The 27,432-nt window shown below is 46.4% G+C and overlaps 1 protein-coding gene and 2 long non-coding RNA genes across 3 annotated transcripts; 2 read left to right on the forward strand and 1 right to left on the reverse strand.

Annotated features, from left to right (window-relative positions):
- The first annotated feature begins 1,588 nt into the window (after positions 1–1,588).
- On the forward strand, positions 1,589–2,397 carry LOC118123467. Its single transcript, XR_004698584.2, has 3 exons — positions 1,589–1,768; positions 1,835–1,906; positions 1,985–2,397. It is a non-coding gene; the product is annotated as an uncharacterized LOC118123467 (long non-coding RNA).
- A 1,231-nt stretch (positions 2,398–3,628) lies between these two features.
- Positions 3,629–26,849, forward strand: LOC124854983. The gene is made up of 6 exons (XR_007034914.1): positions 3,629–4,884; positions 5,328–6,592; positions 8,103–8,725; positions 24,657–24,776; positions 24,920–25,007; positions 26,467–26,849. It is a non-coding gene; the product is annotated as an uncharacterized LOC124854983 (long non-coding RNA).
- On the reverse strand, positions 19,684–26,977 carry LOC118123465 (growth hormone secretagogue receptor type 1-like). Its single transcript, XM_035180874.2, has 5 exons — positions 26,840–26,977; positions 26,346–26,613; positions 25,246–25,421; positions 24,653–25,121; positions 19,684–21,336 (listed from the first exon to the last, which is right to left on the reverse strand). The coding sequence occupies exons 2-5, from the start codon at positions 26,365–26,367 to the stop codon at positions 20,663–20,665; spliced, it is 1,341 nt and encodes a 446-aa protein (XP_035036765.1). The 5' UTR covers positions 26,368–26,613; positions 26,840–26,977; the 3' UTR covers positions 19,684–20,662.
- Between the last annotated feature and the right edge of the window lie 455 nt (positions 26,978–27,432).

The following is a 27,432-nucleotide window of genomic DNA, read 5'->3' on the forward strand; positions in this document are numbered from 1 at the left end:
TTGTACAACTCGTTTTGAACGAACTTGGCTGAAATATGAGAAAGCCAATTCCCACTTGTATAGTTATCGAGCCCAAAGAACATGTCTAAGTAGGCACTCTTCCAGTAAGGACTTCCATGGAAAGGAAACACACACACACACACACACACACACACACACACACACACACACACACACACACACACACACACACACACACACTCAAACAGACACACACCCTCCACAATGTGAGGACGAGAGAGCACTCCACATACACTTACAGTTTTTCTCGATTGCTTTAGCACGATTTTGAAAACAGGGCCCGGTTTTTCAAAACACTACACCCAATCAGCAGAACACCTCAGATCCTTTGCAAAATGAAACACTCTTTAAAAACTATACACTAATTTATAAAAAACATATTTTGTTGCCATATGAAACACACACATTTCATATGATCTAATTCTGTTTGAACCAGTTACACACTGCTGCTGCTAACCTAAAACACTTTTAGCAATTCTACTTCTCAGTGGTTAGAGTACTGTAAGTGACGTACACAGAGAAAGTGCGAATATACAATAAATTCACCAAACACTACACAAGACCAATGCTGCAGACTGATGAAAATATAATTTATTTCTCTCCATATACCCAAATCAGTCAACATGTCAACAAACAGAAGATTCTGTATCCAGTTCAGGTCACAATGACAGATTTCACTGTATATCTGCTTAGATCTGAACTCTTAGTCCCGCCTCCCTCAGCCTCAGTCCGTGGTTCACGACATGGTCAACTAGTGTTGCGTGAATTTCATTTGATAAATTTGGTCCTCTTCTTCTTTGAGCACTTTCTCCTCCTGCTTCAGGTCTTCCTCTTCCTCTTCCTCTTCCTCTAACTCCACCTCGGCCTCTACCTCTGGCACGGCCTCCGCCTCTTCCTCTTCCTCCTTCTCTGTGGATTCCCCCTCTCACCCTCACTCTTCTTCTTCTTCTGACTCCTTCCATTTTGGTTGAAGACAGGTGAACTCACCTGCTGCATTTGTATAGTGTTTAAACCTGATTGGTGTGTCTACAATTAAGCAATCATGTGTTTGTGCACCTGATGGCTGTGTTGAACCAATTGGCTCATAGGGGGGTCATTTGACAGTCAGTGCTTTGGAATTGCAAGGAAGTGACATCATGATATACTTCTGTGTCTAATGTATACAAGTGTGTTTAGTTATTTGCAAATCACTGTGTGTATTGTTTTGCAAAAAGTGTGAAGCTGACATTGTGCTTATAGTGGTGGAGATCTGGGCCGTTGTTTTGCTCCTTGAGTGTAAGGTTTTGATAATTGTGTAATACTTTTGATTTTAGTGTTTATGCAATCGAAGTAAGGACTTCCATGGAAAGGAAACACACACACACACACACACACGCACACACATAATGTGAAGATGAGAGAGCACTCCTTCAAGAAAAGGAGACATGTGTAGCCAGATGCGTGCTCCCTCCCTGCCGCTGCAGGGCGCTCTACCTGTTGCAATGGCGCGCCAGTCGTTAGGCGACGTCAGGCGTCCCGTATTTAAGGAGGCGGCCGTGTTTGACTCGCCCTCCTTCCGTTTCCGCTCCTCTCCGGTGGGTCTTGGATTGCGTGGAAGAGCTACTTCTGTAGCCGCGGCGGAGTTTGGCGTGTTTGTGCAACAGCCAGCACCTTCCCTAAATATCCCCCCTCATGCGCAGCGTGACTGACTGCTGGCGTGGGATCGCTCCGCCGGGGGACCTTCGGGGTGCAGTTGCGGGTTTGCTTTGTAAGTAACGTTGTCTGCCGTCTTTTGCTTATCTTACCCCAGCTGACTGTTTATGTCATGCTACAGCTGGACTCATCTACGGCTGGGGGAGACTCCCACCCTCCGGGTTGCTGTGACTGTGCCTTGGCTTGCAGGGTGGTGCGTATGGCCCCATTATTCACCAAATTCTGTTATGTTGTCATATTAATTATTAAATTTGTTTATTTGCCTTCCTAGAGGCCCTGCTCCTTCGTCGGCCGTCATTGGCCACCACGCCTCAGACGGACCTGCTGTTTTGGCTTTTACTGGAAATTGCACTGTCCTAAACAACACTCTTATGAACTGTTGCGGCTGATAAGAGCACGGCTCCACAGTTAAAGACTGCCTGGCTCAGGACCAAGGAAGTGTGTCGTTTTTAAAAAGTATTGTCTCATGCACTGTGGCTCTCCACGCTACACCTTCACGGTGCGTGGAGTGATCACCACGGAGGGACGCCTAGTTTTTAGCAACCTTTAATCCCATTTACATTGTGTTCATATTGGTTGGTATTTGGCTTATTTTGTGGTTTTGTTGTTCTGTTTTGTTTTGTTGTTTTCAATTCTGACATGTTTTAATTATTTTTATTGTTGGTCAGGTGCTGTGGGCCTGAGGCGGCGACCCAATTCCTGGTGGCGGGGTTTTCTTCACAACCCGTTTTGTTGGTTTGCTGTGTCACGGGTGGCGAGTTTATTAATCCTTCCCCTTTTTCTTTGGTCGTTGTCGCCGTGGTAAGTCCCAGCCCTGTCCCTGGTTGCTCATGTCAAAAGTGTTTTATTTCTTATGTTAAACTGTTATTCTGTTTTGTTTCATTGTGTTTTTGTTATTTATTCCTATTATATTAAAGTTCTTTCTTGTTAGTACAACACGTCTCCTGCCCCGTGATTCAAACGAAACCTGTGCTGTTGCACTCACCATATTTTAGTATTTCCTGGAGGTGGAACTCCCCAGGTGGCGTTGTGGCAACCTTTCACTATCCCCGCTTTCCCACCACGCTACACGTGCAAGTGCATACGTCAGCACTGGCAACAAAACTGTTTATTGAGGTTTATAAATACTGATAGATTTTGAAATAAACGGACTCTCTTGCACTGCGATTCAGTCTGTGTTTTCTTCATGAGAAATCTTCTCCAACATGTGGCGAGCAGGTCCAGTCGTGGTAGAGGGACGCCTGCAGACTGCATCTTGGGCTGGGTCGACGCTGTAAAGCCAAATAAGACATAGTATTGTCCTTGCTTGGTATCATCCTGTGTTTGATTGTTCAACTCTGTTGCATAAACCCTGTTTTCGCGACTAAGGAAAAAACGGATACAAATTTTAGTTAGTCTAATAAAAACACATCATAAAAACATTTCAATACATTTATCAGTGCATTGTGAAATCCCACAGTAAACTGAGTTCGTAAACTAAATGAAGAGTTGCTCAAATTAAAACTAAAGCTATGATCCAACACTGTCCCAAGAGCACAGCAACAATATGGCTCCACCAATAATTGTCCTAAACACAGAATATCCATCAAAGAAAAGAGACATAGAAGAAAATGGAAAATTATCCATATCCCAACCTGCAAGTGGGAGGGGTTTAAACCGGAAGTTTGTATTTTTATTGTTTATTCGAAAACGCTTTACAGAACAGCCTCAGAATTGAGCTTCAGATGAATGTTTTTGATCACAAGAGTAAGATAACTATTCAGAACACGTTTTTAATAAACTTCAGTGAATAAACATAAACACAACACATGTAGTATTAAGTAAAATGCAGGTTTTCATAAACATACTCAACTCAATGAGTTTTCATAATCAACTCTTTCAATAATTACATTTAAACGGTGTGATGTTTGTGTGTATGACTCATCACAGGGCTTTTTTACTACCTGCCTTAGTTATTTTGGGGGGAGGGGGGTGCTGTATTTTTAATATCTACACAAGGTAAAACACAATGTTAATTATGTGGTGTGTGTGTGTGTGAGTTAGAGAGAGAGGAGCGCTTGCTCCGTGTGCGTCTGGCCGGGCTTGGTGCACGCTGACTCGGCCAGTGGACGCTGAGAACACATGATCATAGATAACGATGCTACACGTTAGTATCCCTGTGGACAGAGCGGCTGTGACAACGACAAGATCGTGTTGTGTGCGCAGCAGCAGTGAACTTTTTCATTCATCACGAGTACGGTTATTGACACATTTTACTCGGATTGGTTTTCGTGCTCGTTAAAGTTCAGTATCTGTACCGGATACTCGTTTCATCCGAGTATTCGGCTTAACCCTAGAGGATATGGAACTTGGAATAAAAGACTATAAACCAAAAGATAAGAGTGAAAAGGGACAACGAAAAAGAGAGAACAAGAAATCGTTCCCAAAACTCCAACCAATCATCACTGGACTTGCCTTAAACTAACTGATCGGAGGCTAGGTAGGGCCCCGCCCACCCCGGGTAGATTGCAGAAGTGTCTGAATGTTACTGTGACAGAAAATCTGTAAATAACTGCTGCTACCTCAGTTAGCAGGGTTAGCTGTGTGTTAGCAGGGTTAGCTGTGTATTAGCTGTGTGTTAGCAGGGTTAGCTGTGTGTAAGCAGTGTCCTACCAGGGTTAGCTGTGTGTTGGCTGTAGGTTAGCTGAGGGTTAGCTGTGTATTAGCTGTGTTAACAGGGTTAGCTTTGTGTTAGCAAGGTTGGCTGTGTATTAGCTGTGTTAGCAGGGTTAGCTGTGTTTCAGCTGTGTATTAGCTGTGTTAGCAGGGTTAGCTGTGTGTTAGAGTGTTAGCTGCTCCTACAGTCAAAGCTCATGATATCTTAGTTCAGTGCAGGTCTGAAAGCAGCTGAATTCAGTTTGTTAATATGGTCGTTGCAGAACCACCAGTGATCATCACAGCTACCTTGTGTTTCTGCTGTTGTTACGTGTGCCTATATGTTTACAAAGTGGTTGTGGAGTGTCCTGATGAGAGCGTTGTGCTCAGTCGGTGAGACGGTGTGAGACAGTGCGTGTGCACGAGGCTACGCACAGCGTGTCTGTACCTGGCGGACATCAGGTTGTACAGCAGAGGGTTGATGGCAGCACTGAGGCGGGAGAGGACCGAGGCAACCAGGATAAAAATCAACTGGGGGTCAGTCAGTGTGTTATTGTGTGTACTGTTAGTGGGCGTCACAACATATGTGTGTGTGCCTGCTGTCGGTGTTGTGAGACTGAGTGTGTCCTTCTGTGACTTTATGCAAAGGGTTGTGTTTGGCTTGTTATGTGTAGTATTGTGTATCTCCGAGAGTGTGTCTGTTTCAGTGCGAGGAGCCAGGTTGTGTGTGCTCTCTCCAGCTCTGACGTTGTGTGATACAACATTATGTGCGCTCGTATCGTCAGAACCTGCGCCCGGGTCAGTGAGCGTTTCAGGTTGTGAGTCCACCAAGTGTGCGTCTGTATCAGTGTGTGTGTCGATCTCGTTGTTTGTGTTTTCACAGAGTGCATCATCTCTGTCTGTGTGAGCTCGTGTCTTCAGGTCCCAGTCTGAGAGGCTAACAGGTTCGGTAACAGAGGCCATGTTGCCTGTGCTTTCAGGAGGAGTGCTCTGAGAAACATAGCTCATGGTCAGACCGACGATGTAGGGCAGCCAGCACAGGACGAAGGCCAAGAAGATCACTCCTGATGGACATGAGGAGAAGGACACAGGAAGTGGACATGAGAATCATCAATATCTGCAGGTGATAGAATACATGTCTCACACTGTTAAACAAGAGAGCTGTGTCTCAGTTCAGGGGCTGCAACCTTCAGAGGACACCTTCTACTCAACCCACCTCCTTCCTCGGTCAGGTAGACTGTGAAGGCTGAAACAAAATGAGACCGTCTGGTCCACAGAGGAGAAGCTTGTCCTGTCCTTAAGTTGGACACGACAGAAAGCTTAATGCCCCTTGGTTTTTTAACATGTGAGCCGTTAGTTGAGTTGATACGGTTCGTCACCAAAGTGCAATGAGTCCTGGGACATGTTGGACCTGGAAGGATTCACTCATCAGAGCTTTCTCTGGTATGAAAGGAAGCATCTGTAGGAGCCTTTCTACTCGTGTCGCTGTGATGCAGCCCCTAAATTGACACACAGCTGGAAATAAAGATGGACGACATGACTGCTCCCCAAAAGTGAAGCCAAAGCATCTCGATTGCCCCCTGGTGGCTGGCTGCAGGTCCTACACCTTTCCTGCCTCTCTGATGGTAACAGGCGGGACATGGACCAAACTAAAAAGTCAAAATACACGTCAAATATATTCTCAATGATGGTTTATATCATTTTATTTGGTTCTTATAAAACTGGTGAGTTTTGATTATCTATTGGATGATACAGCTCCGACTCTGGCTCCAGATGTGCAAGCCGAGATGAAGACAAAGTATTAAATCTGTTCGTCAGCCTTTGTCAGTTGTATTTAGTAAAAGCTAAATTCAGAACCTAAGGGTGTGTGTGTTGGATTGTGTTTCTCACCCAGCATCTTGACTGCGTGTCGGTGACTCTTGTCTTTACGGCTGCTTTGTGGACGGAGCCTCAGAGTCCGTCCAATCAGGATGTAGACCAGTCCCAGGATGCACAGGGGAACCAGGACATACAGGTTGTAGAGAAATATCATGGCCAACACGAGGCCAGAGGAGAATGAGGATTCTGATACTCTGCACACTTCCTTTTCAACCTCTCTTCCCATATGATCCACTTTCTCCACTTCCATCATGACCAAAAATGGTGCTGCACTGACAGCCGCTCCCAGCCAGAGGCAGCCAATCAGAGCCCTGGTTCTGCAACGTGTCACCAGCGTCATAGCGGTGATTGGCCAGCAGACAACCAGGTACCTCTCCAGGGAGAGAAAGGTGATGTGGAGGATGGTGCACAAGGTGCAGCCTCCGAGAGGAACATGGTCAGCTTACAGGCGAAGACTCCTAACTTCCAGTCTGTCCAGCTCTGGAAGAGACACAATCCGTTTAGTGAACGTTCAGCCAAACCATGAGTATCTGGTCAAATCACAGTGAACTTCAACAAAAAGGTGTATAAGTATATAAGTATTATAGGATATATGTGAGGGCACCTGCAATAGATCCAGAGCCAGCAGCAGGAGGATCAGCAGGTCACTAACAGCCATGCTGCTGAGGTAGAGGTAGGTGGAGCTTCTCATGTGTGGGCGAAGCCAAACCACCAGAAGGGTCAGTGTGTTTCCAAGAAGGCCGAAGATTATCAGTGGAACCACAATCACAGTCACACACACTAGAAAATGAAATATTGATGATTGATTTTCATTAGAATCACAAATTTACACATGTTCAGTCCACAATGGAAAATGGTAAAAAACGTTCCTAGAAATAATTAGTTCTCATGATTACTGGCACAAGAAGATGTTTTTTCAGTTTTTTTCCTAAACTACTATGAAAGACTAGTATAAAAATATAAGAAACAACATGGAATCAGGTAAAAATATCCTCTAAATGTTTTCTCCATAGCTCAGCAACATTTTCAGCCCCAGTGATCATATCAATATCAGACGGGAGGAATATTTTACTGTTATTTATAACTTTAACTTCCTTAGAAAATTGATTTGCATCATTCTGCTGAAGCTTTCTGGCCAAGTTCTGCTAATTAATTTAAATAATATGTACTGCATATCTAAATCTGGAAAACACACACACACAGATATATATATATTTACTATTGATTTTATAACTCTCACTTTTCCTCCAGAACTTTTATTCATTTTCCAGATTGTTTTTACAGTTTCAGTTGAAATATTGCAGAGGTAATTCATCATGTTCACTGGAAACAGACGGGAGCAACTGGGCAGTTTAATATGTGGTGTGACTTTAAATCTATGCAAATGCTTGTGTGCATGTGTTTATATAACAATATATAACTTTTTAATTGGTGATATTTAAAGGTGCTGGGAGGAGGATCTGTTTCTTGATTATTGACAGAATCAGGCTAAGAGGACAAACCTGTCTTTATGCTAAGCTAAGCAGCTGCTTTTTATTTACTGTAGAATCATCTCAACTCCCAGTTTTTCTTTGTAATAATTTAATAAATTGTTTAATTAGTTATAAGAGGAAATTGTTTAAATTTTCTGTCCTTCAGATAAAGGTTGAAGTTGTTTTTTAAATATTTTTTATAACTAATAATAATAATAATGACAGTAGCTGGCTGTATCATTTTAAAATCGTCTACAGTATCATCACCATTGTTTTGTACCCACCTAACAAGATCGATCCAGACATTGTTTCCTCCTCCTGACAGTCTTGGTTGGAGCAGTTTCCCTGGAAGCCTGGCGTGCTACAGTTTTTAACTCCACAGCTCACGTTTCCCTCCTCCATTAGATCCATGACGGCTCAGGTGGGAGCAGGACGGAGAAACCTGCAGGGGAGAGGTGTGTGTGTCCCAGGTTCCACAGACCTGACGCACACTGATGGCTTTCCTATGACGCTCGATCACAGCCAACACTGAGAGGAATGGTCAAGTGCTGTCTAATCAGACGATGATGTTGTACAACTCGTTTTGAACGAACTTGGCTGAAATATGAGAAAGCCAATTCCCACTTGTATCGTTATTCAGCCCAAAGAACCTGTCTAAGTAGGCACTCTTCCAGTAAGGACTTCCATGGAAAGGAAACACACACACACACACACACACACACACACACACACACACACACACAATGTGAGGACGAGAGAGCACTCCACATATACTTAGAGTGAGGACTTCTAGGAAAGGAGACATGCAAGCACATATGTCAGCACTGGAAACAAAGCTGTTTATTGAGGTTTATAAATACTGATACAGATTTTGTAATAAATGGACTCTCTTGCACTGCGATTCAGTCTCTGTGTTTTCTTCACGAGAAATCTTCTCCAACATGTGGCGAGCAGGTCCAGTCGTGGTAGAGGGACGCCTGCAGACTGCATCTTGGGCTGGGTCGACGCTGTAAAGCTGCTGCATAAAGGTAAGAAAATTCTTACCATAATTAAATTTACAGTCTCATCCAGACCCAAGAGCAGTAAGTAGTGTCTAACACTCTCAAGAAAAGAACCTTAAACCTTTGTGCAATGCGATAATGAATTGATTGATAACGGAGAGAGGCTTGCAGGGGGGGGGGCCCTCACACAAACTAGTCCCCAAAACGGGGCAAGAGGCCCCAAATAAATAAATATAAAATAAATTTAAAAAATGAATTGAACTCCGTTAGCAAATTTGACTCCGGAGTCTTGTGAAGTAAATCCGACCTAATAAAATTTGTATTTAGAGTTGAGTAGACCAAAGGGTTTATGCCCAGAGGGCAGCGCAAAGGGCCAAGCCAAGGGTGGCACACGACAATAAGACGGGAAGCTGCAGCTGCTTCAAGCCTGGAAGCCGAGGAACGGCCGAATGAGATAAAGGCCTGACTGCATCTGAACTGTGTCTGTGCCATGGGAAAAAGTCAGTGTGCACGCTGATGCAGCTTTATAATCAAAGGTTGGTCGGCAGAGCAATTGTGTCCTTTTCATATCTGTATTTAGTGAAGTCTATCGCCTTTTTATGTGAATCTGAAGAAATTGTGTTATAAGTTTGGAGAGATTACACTGTGGGTCATTGCGTGTCAGTGACTAGGGCGTGGTTCACCGGTGATACGGAGAGATGTGCAGTCGTTGCTGTCTAAAACTAGACTGAGAGAAAGAAAAGGTTTTAGGGGCGTGGCATATCCCCCTTTCTTCTTGCTCCTTCAAGTTTCTGTGAGCCTGCATGAGATTCTGTTTGCAGCTGCCTGTGGAGCTGCAATTACACTTAGGTGTGATACAATCAGCTGATACACATTATAAACCACAAATATAATGCTGAAAGAGTTTTTATATCGAATGTAGCGTGGTGGGAAAGCGGGGATAGTGAAAGGTTGCCACAACGCCACCTGGGGAGTTCCACCGCCAGGAAATACTAAAATACCGTGAGTGCAACAGCACAGGTTTCGTTTGAATCACGGGGCAGGAGACGTGTTGTACTAACAAGAAAGAACTTTAAAGGGGACATAGCATGCCCATTTGACCACAAGTTGATATGGTTCCTTGGGGTCTTAATGAAATGTCTGTAACATACTTTGGTCAAAATACCACAAGGATCATTTAAAACAGCACCCTTTTTACCCTGTATAAAACAGCCCTCCACAGAGTGACCTGTTTTGAGTGCCTGTTCCTTTAAATGCTAATGAGGCAGCTCCCCCCTCCCCCCTCTCCCCCCATGATTTTAAACGATATAAATTACATATTTTATATGATATAAATTATCAAATATGCATTTTTTTGAGTTTTAATTTTCCCAATCACATAATTAAATGTCCCCCTCTGCCCCCCACTACAAGCACACAAGCAGACAGACAGAGAGAGAAAGAGAGGCGTGGGGGGGGCTATGAAGACCATCATTTACCCCCGAACCCGGCGGAACTACTGTAACCCGGCATACAGTAGAGCTGAACACTGCGGAAGTCTTCCACACTGCTGGCAGTGTGGAAGACCGCTGCGAGGCAGCGCAGCGCCGTTCCCAAGCACACAGCCGCCTGGCTGTTCACACGGGACGAGCATTTCTCCGCTGGTCAGCCCCATAGACTGTATATATAAGGTCAGCCCGCGATTCTGCTTTCTCCGCTTGTTGTTGTACCCGTTGAATGTCGGGGTTCGGGGGTTACAGTAGTGCTGAACACTGCGGAAGTCTTCCACACTGCTGTGCGCTGTGTGGCGCTGACACAAATTCCAGCTCACGCACGGGAGAGCGAGCGGTCGCTCCCGAGCAGCTGCTGCAGCCTCCCAGTCCCAACGATCCAGACAAATGCCACATGTGAGTGAATCACGGGCTGACCAGCGGAGAAATGCTCGTCCCGTGTGAACAGCCCGGCTGCGTGCTTGGGAACGGCGCTGCGCTGCGCTCTCAGCCTCCGGTGTAAACCCGGCGTAACGAGTGTGGGGGGACGGGGGGTGGGCCAAGACCATGTAGGGAGACTTCCAGTACCTTGTTACGACACAAAACCCAGGAAGCTCAATCGAGTCGCTCAAGCATGACGTTTCTGACTTAGAGGAACTATAACAAAACGCGCGAGTGTTTTTTCCCCAGAGTTTTTGGGTTGGTAGACATGCCAGATACCCACATTAACCTGTAGAAGCACTAACAAAGTGGAATTTGCATGCTATGTCCCCTTTAATAGAACAGGAATAAATACAAACAAAAACACAATGAAAAAAAATTAAACAATTTAACATAAGAAATAAAACACTTTTGACATGAGCAACCAGGGACAGGGCTGGGACTTACCACGGCGACGACAACCAAAGAAAAAGGGGAATGATTAATAAACTCGCCACCCGTGACACAGCAAACCAACAAAACGGGTTGTGAAGAAAACCCCGCCACCAGGAATTGGGTCGCCGCCTCAGGCCCACAGCACCTGACCAACAATAAAAGAATAATTAAAACATGTCAGAATTGAAAACAACAAAACAAAACAACAAAATAAGCCAAATACCAACCAATATGAACACAATGTAAATGGGATTAAAGGTTGCTAAAAACTAGGCGTCCCTCCGTGGTGATCACTCCACGCGCCGTGAAGGTGTAGCATGGAGAGCCACAGTGCATGAGACAATACTTTTTAAAAATGACCCACTTCCTTGGTCCTGAGCCAGGCAGTCTTTAACTGTGGAGCCGTGCTCTTATCAGCCGCAACAGTTCATAAGAGTGTTGTTTAGGACAGTGCAATTTCCAGTAAAAGCCAAAACAGCAGGTCCGTCTGAGGCGTGGTGGCCAATGACGGCCGACGAAGGAGCAGGGCCTCACTCTGCAAGCCAAGGCACAGTCACAGCAACCCGGAGGGTGGGAGTCTCCCCCAGCCGTAGATGAGTCCAGAAAGCAGACCCGCAACTGCACCCCGAAGGTCCCCCGGCGGAGCGATCCCACGCCAGCAGTCAGTCACGCTGCGTATGAGGGGGGATATTTAGGGGAGGCGCTGGCTGTTGCACAACCACGCCAAACTCCGCCGCGGCTACAGAAGTAGCTCTTCCACGCGATCCAAGACCCACCGGAGAGGAGCGGAAACGGAAGGAGGGCGAGCCAAACACGGCAGCCTCCTTAAATACGGGACGCCTGACGTCGCCTAATGACTGGTGCGCCATTATAACAGGTAGGGCGCCCCACAGCGGCAGGGAGGGAGCACGCATCTGGCTACATCTATCCCCCCCTTTTGCATCGTCGGCCCGACGATGGACAGAAAGGTCTGACTAACACCAAGGTCTAAAAATGGCCAACTGGGAGTTAGACACTGGGCCTGGAGGTCTATTGGCAGCATGGTCCTGGTGATCTGCGGGCCGAGGAAGACGATGGACATTCGGATGGTGGGCTGCCGTGGAATGAGCAGATCTACGCAGAGCCAGCTGCCTGGGACTTGGTTGTTCAGTTGGGGACCATGAAGGAGCTGGCGGTGAGGAACCTCTAGAAGCAGGAGGTGTTGCCAGAATGGGCCTGGTCTGCAATGGGATCATGACAGGAGGGCTGTCAAGACGCATGGTACTTGGAACCACTGCAGACTGTGGGAAAAGGGTTTCAGGAACCAAGACCCATAAGTCTCCGGCACTAGAGGAATCATCATCCCGTGCCACCGAAGACGGCGGAGAGGGCATCTTAGATGGGGGATTGGTAGCCTCCTGCTGGACCACGGCCTTTAACATGTCCCGATGAACCTTTCTGACCTTCTGCAGGTCGTTCACAGGGGCAACCGTGTAAACTGCTCCATCACCGCAGGGGGGCTTCACAACTTGGTAGACCACGGAATTCCAAAGACCTCTAACACCGTGGTCCCTCAGGTACACTAATTTGCCTACTGTGAAAGGTAGATCTCGGACCCGCTGATCATGCCGCTCTTTCCTTTTGTTAGCAGCAGCCAACAACCGTTCACGAGCACCCTCAAAAGCAACTCTGAGTCGAGCTTGATGTTCCACCACCCAGTCCTGCACCTCGCCAGGTACTGGATCCTGAACTCGACCCAGGAGGAAGTCCACAGGAAGCCGAGGTTCCTGTCCAAACATTAGAAAGAAGGGCGACTCACCAGTGCCCTGATGACGTGTGGTGTTGTAACAAAACGGCACCTGGGACAGACAGTAGGCCCAATCCCGTTTCTGTGATACTGGCAGGGTACGAAGGAGGTTATGAAGAGTTCTATTAAACCGCTCGCATTGACCATTACCCGCAGGGTGGTATGGGGTAGTACGGGATTTTGTGACACCGTACAACGAGCAGAGCTGGTGAATCAAAGAACTCTCGAAGTTCCTTCCTTGGTCCAAATGAAGGCGGCCCGGAACACCAAACTTATAAAACCACTCATGAACCAAGACCTGAGCCACAGTGGAGGCTCGTTGATCCCGTGTAGGGACAGCTACGGTAAACTTACTAAACACATCTGTCATTACCAGGACATTTTCAAACCCGTTCCGGGAAGGTTCCAACAGCGTGAAATCGATGGCCACGATCTCATTGGGTCGAGAGGCAAGCAGGTGGCCCATAAAACTATGTGGCACGTGGCCCGAGTCCTTAGCGACCTGGCAGCGCTCACACTCTTGGACCCAGTTCTTTATGTCTGAAGACATTCCTGGCCAATAGCAGCGCTGTCGGACCAATTCTGTAGTCCACTCGATGCCCTGGTGGCCGTGCTCTTGGTGAAGCTGGTTCAAGGTCTCCTGCTTGAGAACTGCAGGCAAGATTAACTGGAGAGACTCCTCTCCCCTGTCGGAGCGGAAAACTCGGCGGAGAAGAACCCCATCTTTCTCCACTAGGCGGTCCCATTGGCGCAAAATCGCCATGACTGGCTTGGACAATTGTTGCCTTTCAGCCAAGGTAGGCGGCGCTTTCCGTCGCCAAAACACAAACACATCTTTTAGAAAGGGATCATCCTGCTGCAAGGAATGAAGATCAGATGTAGAGTGGGATGGAAGAGCTGAGACAAGGGACTGAGTTGCAGACATCACCGGATCTGGGTGTGGCCCTTGCTGAAAGCCTAGGGGGACTGAAGTGCCAGGCAAGACATGAGCAACTAAATGGGAGCCAGAAACATACTGCCGTGGTAGCGCATCAGCGTTCCTGTTGCTGCGACCTGAATGATACTTGATGGCAAAGTCAAAGTCGGCCAACTGAGCGGCCCATCATTGCTCTGTGGCCCCCAATTTACCTGATTGGAGATAGCTCAACGGGTTTTTGTCGGTATAGACAAGGCACTTATGCCCCAACAAATACTCCCGGAACTTCTCCGTCATGGGCCACTTGAGTGCAAGGAATTCCAGCTTCATGGAACTATAGTTCGACATGTTGCGCTCGGTGGGCCGAAGGCCTCTGCTTGCATAGGCCACAGGTTTCACGCCATTGTCAGTCTGCTGTGAGAGGACAGCCCCAAGACCACTATAGCTGGCGTCAATTTCTAAAATGAAAGGCCGCGAAAAGTCGGCGTATATTAGCACTGGGGACGAGACCAACTTTGACTTCAAGGCCTCAAAGCTCGCCTCACACTGAGGTGTCCATGCAGCACCCAAAGTTTGGCCTGGCCCCTTCTTGGACTTGGTAACTGCCAGCTCGGCCACTAGTTTATGCAGCGGGCCAGCCAGCTTTGCAAAACCCTCTACAAAGCGACGGTAGTAGCTGGCGAAACCCAAAAAGGAGCGCAGTTCCGATATGTGACGGGGGCGCTGCCAATTAGCCACAGCCTCGATTTTCTTGGGGTCTGTGGAGACTCCCTGGCTTGTGATGACATGCCCCAAGTAACCAACCTCCCGTCGAAAGAATGCACACTTTTCGAGCTTTGCTTTTAGGCCTTCCTTTTGGAGCCGACCAAGCACTATTTCCAGCCTCTGCAGATGTTGTTCAACAGAGGAGGAGAAGACAATAATATCCAGATAAAGTAGCAAGGACTGACCCTGCTCGTTACCAAACATCCTCTGCATCAGACGCTGGAAAGTGCTTGGGGCATTACACAAGCCAAAAGGCATGCGATTGAACTCGAAAAGGCCAAATGGTGTACAGAATGCAGTTTTGGGTCGGTCCTGTTCTGCCATAGGGACCTGTTTGTAACCACTGGCCAGATCGAGGGTGGAAAACCAGCAAGCCCCAGAGAGTGCATCCAAGCTCTCCTCGATGCGAGGCAGAGGAAATGCATCCTTTCTGGTCTTACTGTTAAGGAGGCGATAATCCACGCACAAGCGCAGGTTCCCATCCTTTTTCCTTACCAATACTATGGGTGATGCATATGGACTACTGCTCTCCCTAATGACCCGGGACTCCAGCAGCTGATTAATGTGAACCTTCACTGCTTCGTACTCTGAGGGAGGGATATGCCGGTACGTCTGCCGGACAGGGACCTCATCGAGCAGAGGTATGTCATGGGAGAGGAGGTTGGTGCAGCCCAAGTCGCCTTCATGGGTTGAAAAGACGGATTGATACTTGCGTATTAGAGAGTTTACACTGGCTTGCTCATGCTCAGTCAATTCAGACAGATCTAGTGACTCTAACCTATCTGACACTGAGGGGGAAACTGTATGGGAGGAGACAGTTGCCAAGGTTCACCTCTCCTCAGTTACACCTGCAGGCAGGCTGACAACCTGGGCGGCATTCAAGACGCCCAGACTAGTCCGTGGGTAAAGGATAACCTCGGTGGTCCCAACATTGACCACTGGGACGTACACTGTACCCCAGACAACCTTTATAAGGCATGGTGAAACTGGCAACCCAGCTGGTAAACCTGACTCAGGGGGCTCAAACAGAGCACTTTGTCTAGTGAACTGTTCTGGACAGGTACTAGCAACCAGTTTCATCACCCCTCCAGGTATGCGCACCGCTCGCTTGCCTCGGACTCTCACAATGCCAGTGTGGCCCCCTGGAGCCTGGGCGGCAGACTGATGGCACTGCTGCAAGGCCGCAATAACGGGACCAGGCACCTGCGGCACCGAGGGTGAATCAAAAAGAGAGGGCCCGAATGCGCCGAAGAGCTCTCGATAGCATTTGCGTATCACGTTCATCCCCAAGATGCCAGGGACAGAAGACACAAAACCGGGGGGGGTTTTGACAAGAATCCCACAACGGGGCATCACCTTGCCACATAGTTCCACATCAAGCTCCAAGTAGCGTATATATGGAATTGCTAGACCATTCAAGACATTAATGTTTGGACAAGCAGCAATTAAGTCAGCTGTTACACCTTCCTGTGAGCCTGTAGACTCCCCAACTGTGCTGTGACTCTGCAGCTCAGTGGGCTTCAGTTTTCCCATTAGCGGCAGGAATGGGACGGTACGGTGGTGCGTGGGTTCGACCCAGCTACTGAATTAGCAAGGCGTTGAAACGAAGCCCGCTCACCATCACACTCCCGAGCAAAATGTCCAGGCTGCTGGCACCTTCTACAGATTAAAGGACCACCACGAAAAGTCTGACCTTGGGAGCGAGGGGCCTGCAGAGAGGCTACTGTCCGGGTGAGCTGGTTAAGCTGCTCCTGTTGACACTTCATAAGGTCCATCAACTCACTCAAACCTGGCCCCGGTGGAGTAACATGAGGGGCGGGTTGAAAGCGACCCTGCACTCCATATTGGAGACCATAAACTGATGGCAAGGAGGAGCTACGCCCCCTATCACCCCCTGGAAGACCTTCCCTCTCCCACCTAATTGCCTCACCACGAAGCTCCAACAAGGTGACAGTAGGCTGGCGTCTGACTAGTTGCTTGAGTTCCCGGCGAAGGGAGCTGTCAAGAACATGCTCAGTGAACTGATCCCTGAGGAGGACATCTGAATTAGGCATCCCATCAGGTGCACACTGCTTAACCCGTGCCATTGAAGCCATGAGAGCTAAGGAAAACTCTTGAAACGTCTCTCCTTCGAGTTGGCGCCGAGAAAAGAGCCTGCTGTAAGGTCACATATGACTGAGCACAACCATATAGCTCCTTTAAGATGGCAAGAACCTGGACTGGGTCTCGCCTCTCCGCACTAGGGCGAAACTTAATCTCCCCCTTTGCCTCTCCCTCCAAATGATCAAACATAAAAAGGGCCTGGTCCACAGCAAAAAGATGGCGAGCACACACACATGCCTGTATCTCCTCTATCCACTCAGCTATTCCTATGCCTGCCCTGCCATTGAAAAATGGGACACTTACGGTCTCTAGGAACTACAACCAGTCGCTCTGTGACAGCGGCGGCTACGCTTGCAGTCGGCGCCTGACTAGCTGCAGCAGAGGGAAAGAAAACAGCCCCACCGGGGTCCAACGGAGATGCAGCACGCGCCTGCCGAAGTTGTTCGTTATCTGCCTTAAGCTGTAACACAAGCTCCCTGAGCTGCTGAATCTCCTCCTCCATACTGACAAGGTGAAACGGCACCAAAGCCTGACAAAATGGTACGTTGAATTAAATCAGACTAAACACTGCTGTTCTGGCTTTATATACACACACAACACTCAAACCACAGAGAAGACGCCCATCAATAAATAGTTCAACAAAATAACAGGAGAAAAAAAAAAAATAAAACACGTCTCTGCCCCTTTAACTGTGATACCCTGCCAACAACGCCAGAATGTAGCGTGGTGGGAAAGCGGGGATAGTGAAAGGTTGCCACAACGCCACCTGGGGAGTTCCACCGCCAGGAAATACTAAAATATGGTGAGTGCAACAGCACAGGTTTCGTTTGAATCACGGGGCATGAGACGTGTTGTACTAACAAGAAAGAACTTTAATATAACAGGAATAAATACAAACAAAAACACAATGAAACAAACAAACAGAATAACAATTTAACATAAGAAATAAAACACTTTTGACATGAGCAACCAGGGACAGGGCTGGGACTTACCACGGCGACGACGACCAAAGAAAAAGGGGAAGGATTAATAAACTCGCCACCCGTGACACAGCAAACCAACAAAACGGGTTGTGAAGAAAACCCCGCCACCAGGAATTGGGTCGCCGCCTCAGGCCCACAGCACCTGACCAACAATAAAAATAATTAAAACATGTCAGAATTGAAAACAACAAAACAAAACAGAACAACAAAACCACAAAATAAGCCAAATACCAACCAATATGAACACAATGTAAATGGGATTAAAGGTTGCTAAAAACTAGGCATCCCTCCGTGGTGATCACTCCACGCACCGTGAAGGTGTAGCATGGAGAGCCACAGTGCATGAGACAATACTTTTTAAAAATGACCCACTTCCTTGGTTCTGAGCCAGGCAGTCTTTAACTGTGGAGCCGTGCTCTTATCAGCCGCAACAGTTCATAAAAGTGTGGTTTAGGACAGTGCAATTTCCAGTAAAAGCCAAAACAGCAGGTCCGTCTGAGGCGTGGTGGCCAATGACGGCCGACGAAGGAGCAGGGCCTCTAGGAAGGCGAATAAACAAATTTAATAATTAATATGACAACATAACAGAATTTGGTGAATAATGGGGCCATACGCACCACCCTGCAAGCCAAGGCACAGTCACAGCAACCCGGAGGGTGGGAGTCTCCCCCAGCCGTAGATGAGTCCAGAAAGCAGACCCGCAACTGCACCCCGAAGGTCCCCCGGCGGAGCGATCCCACGCCAGCAGTCAGTCACGCTGCGTATGAGGGGGGATATTTAGGGAAGGCGCTGGCTGTTGCACAAACACGCCAAACTCCGCCGCGGCTACAGAAGTAGCTCTTCCACGCTATCCAAGACCCACCGGAGAGGAGCGGAAACGGAAGGAGGGCGAGCCAAACACGGCCGCCTCCTTAAATACGGGACGCCTGACGTCGCCTAATGACTGGTGCGCCATTATAACAGGTAGAGCGCCCTGCAGCGGCAGGGAGGGAGCATCTGGCTACACAATGATCTAGGAAAATAAGACATAGTATTGTCCTTGCTTGGTATCATCCTGTGTTGTTTGATTGTTCAACTCTGTTGCTTAAACCCTGTTTTCACGACTAAGGAAAAAACGGATAGAAATTTTAGTTAGTGAAATAAAAAACACAACATAAAATCATATTTCAATACATTTATCAGTGCATTGTGAAATCCCACAGTAAACTGAGTTCGTAAACTAAATGAAGAGTTGCTCAAATTAAAACTAAAGCTCTGATCCAAAACTGTCTCAAGAGTACAGCAACAATATGGCTCCACCAATAATCATCCTAAACACAGAATATCCATCAAAGAAAAGAGACATAGAAGAAATGGAAAATGGAAAATTATCCATATCCGTACCAGAAGTGGGCGGGGCTTAATCCGGAAGTTTGTATTTTTATTGTTTATTAGAAAACTCTTTACAGAACAGCCTCAGAATTGAGCTTCAGATGAATGTTTTTGATCACAAGAGTAAGATAACTATTCAGAACACATTTTTTAATAAACTTCAGTGAATCCACTTAAACACAACACATGTAGTATTAAGAAGTATTAAGTAAAATGCAGGTTTTCATAAACATACTCAACTCAATGAGTTTTCATAATCAACTCTTTCAATTACATTTAAACGGTGTGATGTTTGTGTGTATGACTCATCACAGGGCTTTTTTACTACCTGCCGTAGTTATTTTGGGGGGAGGGGGGTGCTGTATTTTTAATATCTACACAAGGTAAACACAATGTTAATTATGTGTTGTGTGTGTGTGTGAGTTAGAGAGAGAGGAGCGCTTGCTCCGTGTGCGTCTGGCCGGGCTTGGTGCACGCTGACTCGGCCAGTGGACGCTGAGAACACATGATCATAGATAACGATGCTACACGTTAGTATCCCTGTGGACAGAGCGGCTGTGACAACGACAAGATCGTGTTGTGTGCGCAGCAGCAGTGAACTTTTTCATTCATCACGAGTACGGTTATTGACACATTTTACTCGGATTGGTTTTCGTGCTCGTTAAAGTTCAGTATCTGTACCGGATACTCGTTTCATCCAGTATTAACACCTAGAGGATATGGAACTTGGAATAAAAGACTATAAACCAAAAGATAAGAGTGAAAAGAGACAACAAAAAAGAGAGAACAAGAAATCGTTCCCAAAACTCCAACCAATCATCACTGGACTTGCCTTAAACTAACTGATCGGAGGCTAGGTAGGGCCCCGCCCACCCCGGGTAGATTGCGGAAATGTCTGAATGTTACTGTGACAGAAAATCTGTAAATAACTGCTGCTAGCTCAGTTAGCAGGATTAGCTGTGTGTTAGCTGTGTGTTAGCTGTGTGTTAGCAGGGTGTTAGCAGGGTGTTAGCTGTGTGTTAGCAGTGTGTTGGCTGGGTGTTAGCAGGGTTAGCTGTGTGTTAGCAGGGTGTTAGCTGTGTGTTAGCAGTGTGTTGGCTGGGTGTTAGCAGGGTTAGCTGTGTATTAGCTGTGTTAGCAGGGTTAGCTGTGTGTTAGCAGTGTGTTGGCTGTGTATTAGCTGTGTTAGCAAGGTTAGCTGTGTGTTAGCTGTGTATTAGCTGCGTTAGCAGGGTTGGCTGTGTATTAGCAGTGTCCTAGCAGGGTTAGCTGTGTGTTGGCTTTGAGTTAGCAAGGTTAGCTGGGTGTTAGCAGGGTTAGCTGTGTGTTAGCAGAGTGTTAGCTGTGTATTAGCTGTGTTAACAGGGTTAGCTGTGTGTTAGCAAGGTTGGCTGTGTATTAGCTGTGTTAGCAGGGTTAGCTGTGTGTTAGCTGTGTGTTAGCTGTGTTAGCAGGGTTAGCTGTGTGTTAGCAGGGTTAGCTGTGTGTTAGCAGAGTGTTAGCTGCTCCTACAGTCAAAGCTCATGATATCTTAGTTCAGTGCAGGTCTGAAAGCAGCTGAATTCAGTTTGTTAATATGGTCGTTGCAGAACCACCAGTGATCATCACAGCTACCTTGTGTTTCTGCTGTTGTTACGTGTGCCTATATGTTTACAAAGTGGTTGTGGAGTGTCCTGATGAGAGCGTTGTGCTCAGTCAGTGAGACGGTGTGAGACAGTGCGTGTGCACGAGGCTACGCACAGCGTGTCTGTACCTGGCGGACATCAGGTTGTACACCAGAGGGTTGATGGCAGCACTGAGGCGGGAGAGGACCGAGGCGACCAGGATAAAAACCAACTGGGGGTCAGTCAGTGTGTTATTGTGTGTACTGTTAGTGGGCGTCACAACATATGTGTTTGTGCCTGCTGTCGGTGTTGTGAGACTGAGTGTGTCCTTCTGTGACTTTATGCAAAGGGTTGTGTTTTGCTTGTTATGTGTAGTATTGTGTATCTCCGAGTGTGTGTCTGTTTCAGTGCGAGGACCCAGGTTGTGTGTGCTCTCTCCAGCTCTGACGTCGTGTGATACAACATGATGTGCGCTTGTATCATCAGAACCTGCGCCCGGGTCAGTGAGCGTTTCAGGTTGTGAGTCCACCAAGTGTGCGTCTGCATCACTGTGTGTGTCGATCTCGTTGTTTGTGTTTTCACAGAGTGCATCATCTGTGTCTGTGTGAGCTCGTGTCTTCAGGTCCCAGTCTGAGAGGCTAACAGGTTCGGTAACAGAGGCCATGTTGCCTGTGCTTTCAGGAGGAGTGCTCTGAGAAACATAGCTCATGGTCAGACCGACGATGTAGGGCAGCCAGCACAGGACGAAGGCCAAGAAGATCACTCCTGATGGACATGAGGAGAAGGACACAGGAAGTGGACATGAGAATCATCAATATCTGCAGGGGATAGAATACATGTCTCACACTGTTAAAGAAGAGAGCGACTGTAAAATTCTCGCTAAGTCCCTTGCTCTGCGGCTTGAAAGTGCTCTTCCCAAGCTGGTGCTACCTGACCAAACCGGATTTATTCGAAGCAGACATTCCTATTCTAATATCTGTAGGCTGTTCGATATTATTTATACGACCACCAGTTCGGATGATCCTGAGCTTGTAATATCCTTAGATGCAGAGAAGGCGTTCGACCGGGTGGAGTGGGAATATTTATTTATGACCATGAGGAAATTTGGCTTTGGTGATGATTTTATCTCCTGGGTTAAATTGTTGTACGCCTCTCCCTTAGCCTCTGTCCATACTAATGACTCTCACTCAAAATATTTCCCACTACATAGAGGCACGAGACAGGGCTGTCCTATGAGTCCCCTGCTTTTTGCTCTGGCGATTGAACCCCTTGCAGCTTCTATTCGTCAATGCCAGGCAATTGAAGGGATAACTCTAGGGGACACAACACACAAGCTCTCGCTTTATGCCGATGATTTACTTTTGTACATTGCTAACCCAGTATATTCTTTGCCGCACGTCCTGTCCACCTTGGAACGATTTGGAAAGTTTTCAGGTTACAAACTGAATTTAGAAAAAAGCGAACTTTATCCCATAAACAAAGCAGCTCTCGATATCCCGGCCACAGCCTTCCCATTCAAGAGAGTGTCTTCCCATTTTAAATACCTTGGGGTGGTGGTGCCGCGGTCTTTTCACAAGTTATATAAACTAAACTTCACACCGTTATTGGATCGATGCAGGCAGGACATAAACCGCTGGCGCACATTACCCTTATCATTAGCTGGCCGGATTAACCTAATCAAGATGAATGTTCTTCCTAGGTTTCTGTATTTGTATCAATGTATTCCGATTTTCATTCCTAAAAAACATTTTTTTACACTGGACCAAATACTATTTGCATTTATATGGGATGGAAAGGCCCCGTATTCGCAGAACTTTTTACAAAGGCCGAAAAGTTAGGAGGAATGTCAATGCCTAATTTTCTTCACTATTACTGGGCCTGCAATGTTCAAAAGGTCATAATGTGGGCTAATAGTGGTGCAGATGTGGACGCTCCCGCTTGGGTTGAATTGGAATCTTTTAAATTGCAACTCCACTCACTGGTCACAGCTCCTTTACCGCTTAATTCTGGTTCTTTCAAAAACCCTGTAGTTGCCAATACTTTGAAGATCTGGGTACAATTTCGGAAGCATTTTGGCTTGCAGAGCGCATCAATACAGGCTCCTATTCTGGCAAATCATCTTTTCACCCCTTCCAAGTCAGATCTGGCCTTTCGGGCCTGGCATGGCAATGGGATTAGACTTGTTAAGGATCTATATGTTAACAAGGTGTTCGCTTCATTTGATCAATTGTCAGGGAGGTATGCGTTGCCCCGTTCCCATTTTTTTCGATACCTACAGATTAGGCACTTTGTACAAAGGGGTTACCATCCTTTCCCTGCACAACCCCCAAGCACGCCCTTAGATAGTCTCCTAGGATTTAATGCCGGTCTCAAGGGCGCCATTTCCCGGATTTATGGGGAAATTGACGCGATAAACCCACAGTCTCTGAATAACTTAAGGACACTTTGGGAACAAGACCTAGGCCTGTCATTTGCTGATGGTCAGTGGGCTTCAATCCTTGGCCGGGTTCATTCCTCCTCCCCCTGTGCCAGGCACGGTCTAATACAGTTTAAGATAGTTCATCGTCTCCCTTTCACCAAGGAGAAATTAGCAAGAATATACCCTAATACTGATCCTACATGTGACCGCTGTAAGCTAGCCACTGCAATCTGGCTACACATGTTTTGGCTGTGCTCGAGCCTCCAAACATATTGAGAGAAAATCTTTGGATCGCTGAGTGACATCTATGGCATGACGATTGAACCTCAACCTGTAATTGCACTCTTTGGGGTGATGCCCGAAGGCACAGTATGGCCGGTTGGCATGCATGTTGTGATCGCCTTTACCACTCTGTTAGCTCGGCGCCTTATCCTCCTTAACTGGAGGAGGCCGGTGCCACCATCTCATACAAGATGGCTTAAAGAGATCATGTTCTATTTGAAGCTTGAAAAGATTAAATATACACTGAGGGGAGTTGCAGATACATTTGAAAGGGTATGGAGGCCTTTTCTTGCATACTATGACAATTTAACCCAAATAAAAGACTGGGAGGATTCATAATTCCTTTGGTATAGCACAGTGCTGATGTACTTAGTTTTATAAGGAGTGTACATTACATGTTTATTTATTCACTGTTTTTGTTTTGTGTGTTATTTACTCAACATTGTATACAGATGTTTATTTAAATATTTGGTGGTGTGTCTGTCAAGGGGATGCTGGGTTGGGGTGGGGGGAGGGCACATGGGAAGGGAGTTATGTAGGATGTATTTCAAATGTTGACTCTGTGAATTATCCATGTAAAATTCCAATAAACAGAAGTTGAAAAAAAAAAAGTAAAAAAAAGAAGAGAGCTGTGTCTCAGTTCAGGGGCTGCAACCTTCAGAGGACACGATCTACTCAACCCACCTCCTTCCTCGGTCAGGTAGACTGTGAAGGCTGAAACTAAATGAGACCGTCTGGTCCACAGAGGAGAAGCTTGTCCTGTCCTTAAGTTGGACACGACAGAAAGCTTAATGCCTCTTGGTTTTTTTAACATGTGAGCCGTTAGTTGAGTTGATACGGTTCGTCACCAAAGTGCAATGAGTCCTGGGACATGTTGGACCTGGAAGGATTCACTCATCAGAGCTTTCTCTGGTATGAAAGGAAGCATCTGTAGGAGCCTTTCTACTCGTGTCGCTGTGATGCAGCCCCTAAATTGACACACAGCTGGAAATAAAGATGGACGACATGACTGCTCCCCAAAAGTGAAGCCAAAGCATCTCGATTGCCCCCTGGTGGCTGGCTGCAGGTCCTAAACCTTGCCTGCCTCCTTGATGGTAACAGGCGGGACATGGACCAAACTAAAAAGTCAAAATACACGTCAAATATATTCTCAACGATGGTTTCTGTCATTTTATGTGGTTCTTATAAAACTGGTGAGTTCTTTTTCTGGTAAATTTAGTTTTGATTATCTATTGGATGATACAGCTCCGACTCTGGCTCCAGATGTGCAAGCCGAGATGAAGACAAAGTATTAAATCTGTTCGTCAGCCTTTGTCAGTTGTATTTAGTAAAAGCTAAATTCAGAACCTAAGGGTGTGTGTGTTGGATTGTGTTTCTCACCCAGCATCTTGACTGTGTGTCGGTGACTCTTGTCTTTACGGCTGCTTTGTGGACGGAGCCTCAGAGTCCGTCCAATCAGGATGTAGACCAGTCCCAGGATGCACAGGGGAACCAGGACATACAGGTTGTAGAGAATTATCATGGCCAACACGAGGCCAGAGGAGAATGAGGATTTTGAAATGCTGCACTTTGTGTCATTAACCTCTTTTCCCATATGATCCACTTTCTCCACTTCCATCATGACCAAAAATGGTGCTGCACTGACAGCCGCTCCCAGCCAGAGGCAGCCAATCAGAGCCCAGGTTCTGCGACGTGTCACCAGCGTCATAGCGGTGATTGGCCAGCAGACAACCAGGTACCTCTCCAGGGAGAGAAAGGTGATGTGGAGGATGGTGCACAAGGTGCAGCCCTCTGAGAGGAACATGGTCAGCTTACAGGCGAAGACTCCTAACTTCCAGTCTGTCCAGCTCTGGAAGAGACACAATCCATTCAGTGAACGTTCAGCCAAACCATGAGTATCTGGTCAAATCACAGTGAACTGCAACAAAAAGGTGTATAAGTATATAAGTATTATAGGATATATGTGAGGGCACCTGCAATAGATCCAGAGCCAGCAGCAGGAGATTCAGCAGGTCACTAACAGCCATGCTGCTCAGGTAGAGGTGGGCGGAGCTTCTCATGTTTGGGCGAAGCCAAACCACCAGAAGGGTCAGTGTGTTTCCAAGAAGGCCGAAGATTATCAGTGGAACCACAATCACAGTCAAACACACTAGAAAATGAAATATTGATGATTGATTTTCATTAGAATCACAAATTTACACATGTTCAGTCCACAATGGAAAATGGTAAAAAACGTTCACAGAAATAATTAGTTCTCATGATTACTGGCACAAGAAGATGTTTTTTCAGTTTTTTCCTAAACTACTATGAAAGACTAGTATAAAAATATAAGAAACAACATGGAGTCAGGTAGAAATATCCTCTAAATGTTTTCTCCATAGCTCAGCAACATTTTCAGCCCCAGTGATCATATCAATAACATCATTCTGCTGAAGCTTTCTGGCCAAGTTCTGCTAATTAATTTTAATAATATGTACTGCATATTAAAATCTGGAACACACACACACACATATATATATATATATGTATATTTACTATTCATTTTATAACTCTCACTTTTCCTCCAGAACTTTTATTCATTTCCAGATTGTTTTTACAGTTTCAGTTGAAATATTGCAGAGGTAATTCATCATGTTCACTGGAAACAGACGGGAGCAACTGGGCAGTTTAATATGTGGTGGGATTTTAAATCTATGCAAATGCTTGTGTGCATGTGTTTATATAACAATATATAACGTTTTAATTGGTGATATTTAAAGGTGCTGGGAGGAGGATCTGTTTATTGATTATTGACAGAATCAGGCTAAGAGGATAAACCTGTCTTTATGCTAAGCTAAGCTAAGCAGCTGCTTTTTATTTACTGTAGAATCATCTCAACTCAGTTTTTCTTTGTAATAATTCAATAAATTGTTTAATTAGTTATAAGAGGAAATTGTTTTAATATTCTGTCCTTCAGATAAAGGTTGAAGTTGTTTTTTAAATATTTTTATAACTAATAATAATAATAATGACAGTAGCTGGCTGTATCATTTTAAAATCGTCTACAGTATCATCACCATTGTTTTGTACCCACCTAACAAGATCGATCCAGACATTGTTTCCTCCTCCTGACAGTCTTGGTTGGAGCAGTTTCCCTGGAAGCCTGGCGTGCTACAGTTTTTAACTCCACAGCTCACGTTTCCCTACTCCATTAGATCCATGACGGCTCAGGTGGGAGCAGGACGGAGAAACCTGCAGGGGAGAGGTGTGTGTGTCCCAGGTTCCACAGACCTGACGCACACTGATGGCTTTCCTATGACGCTCGATCACAGCCAACACTGAGAGGAATGGTCAAGTGCTGTCTAATCAGAGCAACAGAAAAAACACACAGGAACATATTTAGAACCACATAAACATGCGTGTATCACACTGTGAACTCTGAATAAACACATGTACTGCACATATTCACACTAAGAGCTGTTCTACACACATGGATGCACACATATTCAATATCAACACAATAAAATTCAACCTATCAAAGATTTAATCCGACCTTCCTCACTATTCTTACATTTTTAAATCACTCACGCAGAAAAGAAAAGGAGATCTCGTCCCAACGCCTCCATCGACTGCCTGGCCGCGCTCACTGCAAAAGACAAGGAGCTGAAGAAGAGTCGGGCAGAGACGCTGGAGGTGAAGCTGCAGCAGGAGACGACTCCAACTGAGGGACTGAGCTGCAGGAAGGTGGAGGCCCTCAACAAAGGACACACGTCTCTGAAGGAGCAAGTTCACCAACTGAAAAGTGAACAGATGAAGCTGGAGGAGGACGTGAGACACAAGGACGAGTTGATTAAGACAGAAACAAAGAAGAGACGAGCTTCCACAGAATCGTACCTGGCTTGCCTGGACAAGCTGAGTGAGACGGAGAACGAGCTGGAGAGTGTTGCGAGGAAGTGGAGGAGAAAAGTGGAGCAGCTGGAGAGAGTGAAGGTGAAGAACGAAGACAAACGTCTGAACCAGCAGACAAATGATTAGACAAAGAAAAGAGGGATGAGGGGACGTTTGTCCTGAACCCTCTCACCCTTCTACCTTCACCCCTTCTTACCTCACCCTCTCCCTTCCTCCTTCCGTGTCAGTAGTCGACAACAGGAGTTAACATGTCATTAGAATCAGGTTTTGTT

Source organism: Hippoglossus stenolepis, chromosome 16, assembly GCF_022539355.2.
Source record: "Hippoglossus stenolepis isolate QCI-W04-F060 chromosome 16, HSTE1.2, whole genome shotgun sequence".
Taxonomy (NCBI): domain Eukaryota; kingdom Metazoa; phylum Chordata; class Actinopteri; order Pleuronectiformes; family Pleuronectidae; genus Hippoglossus; species Hippoglossus stenolepis.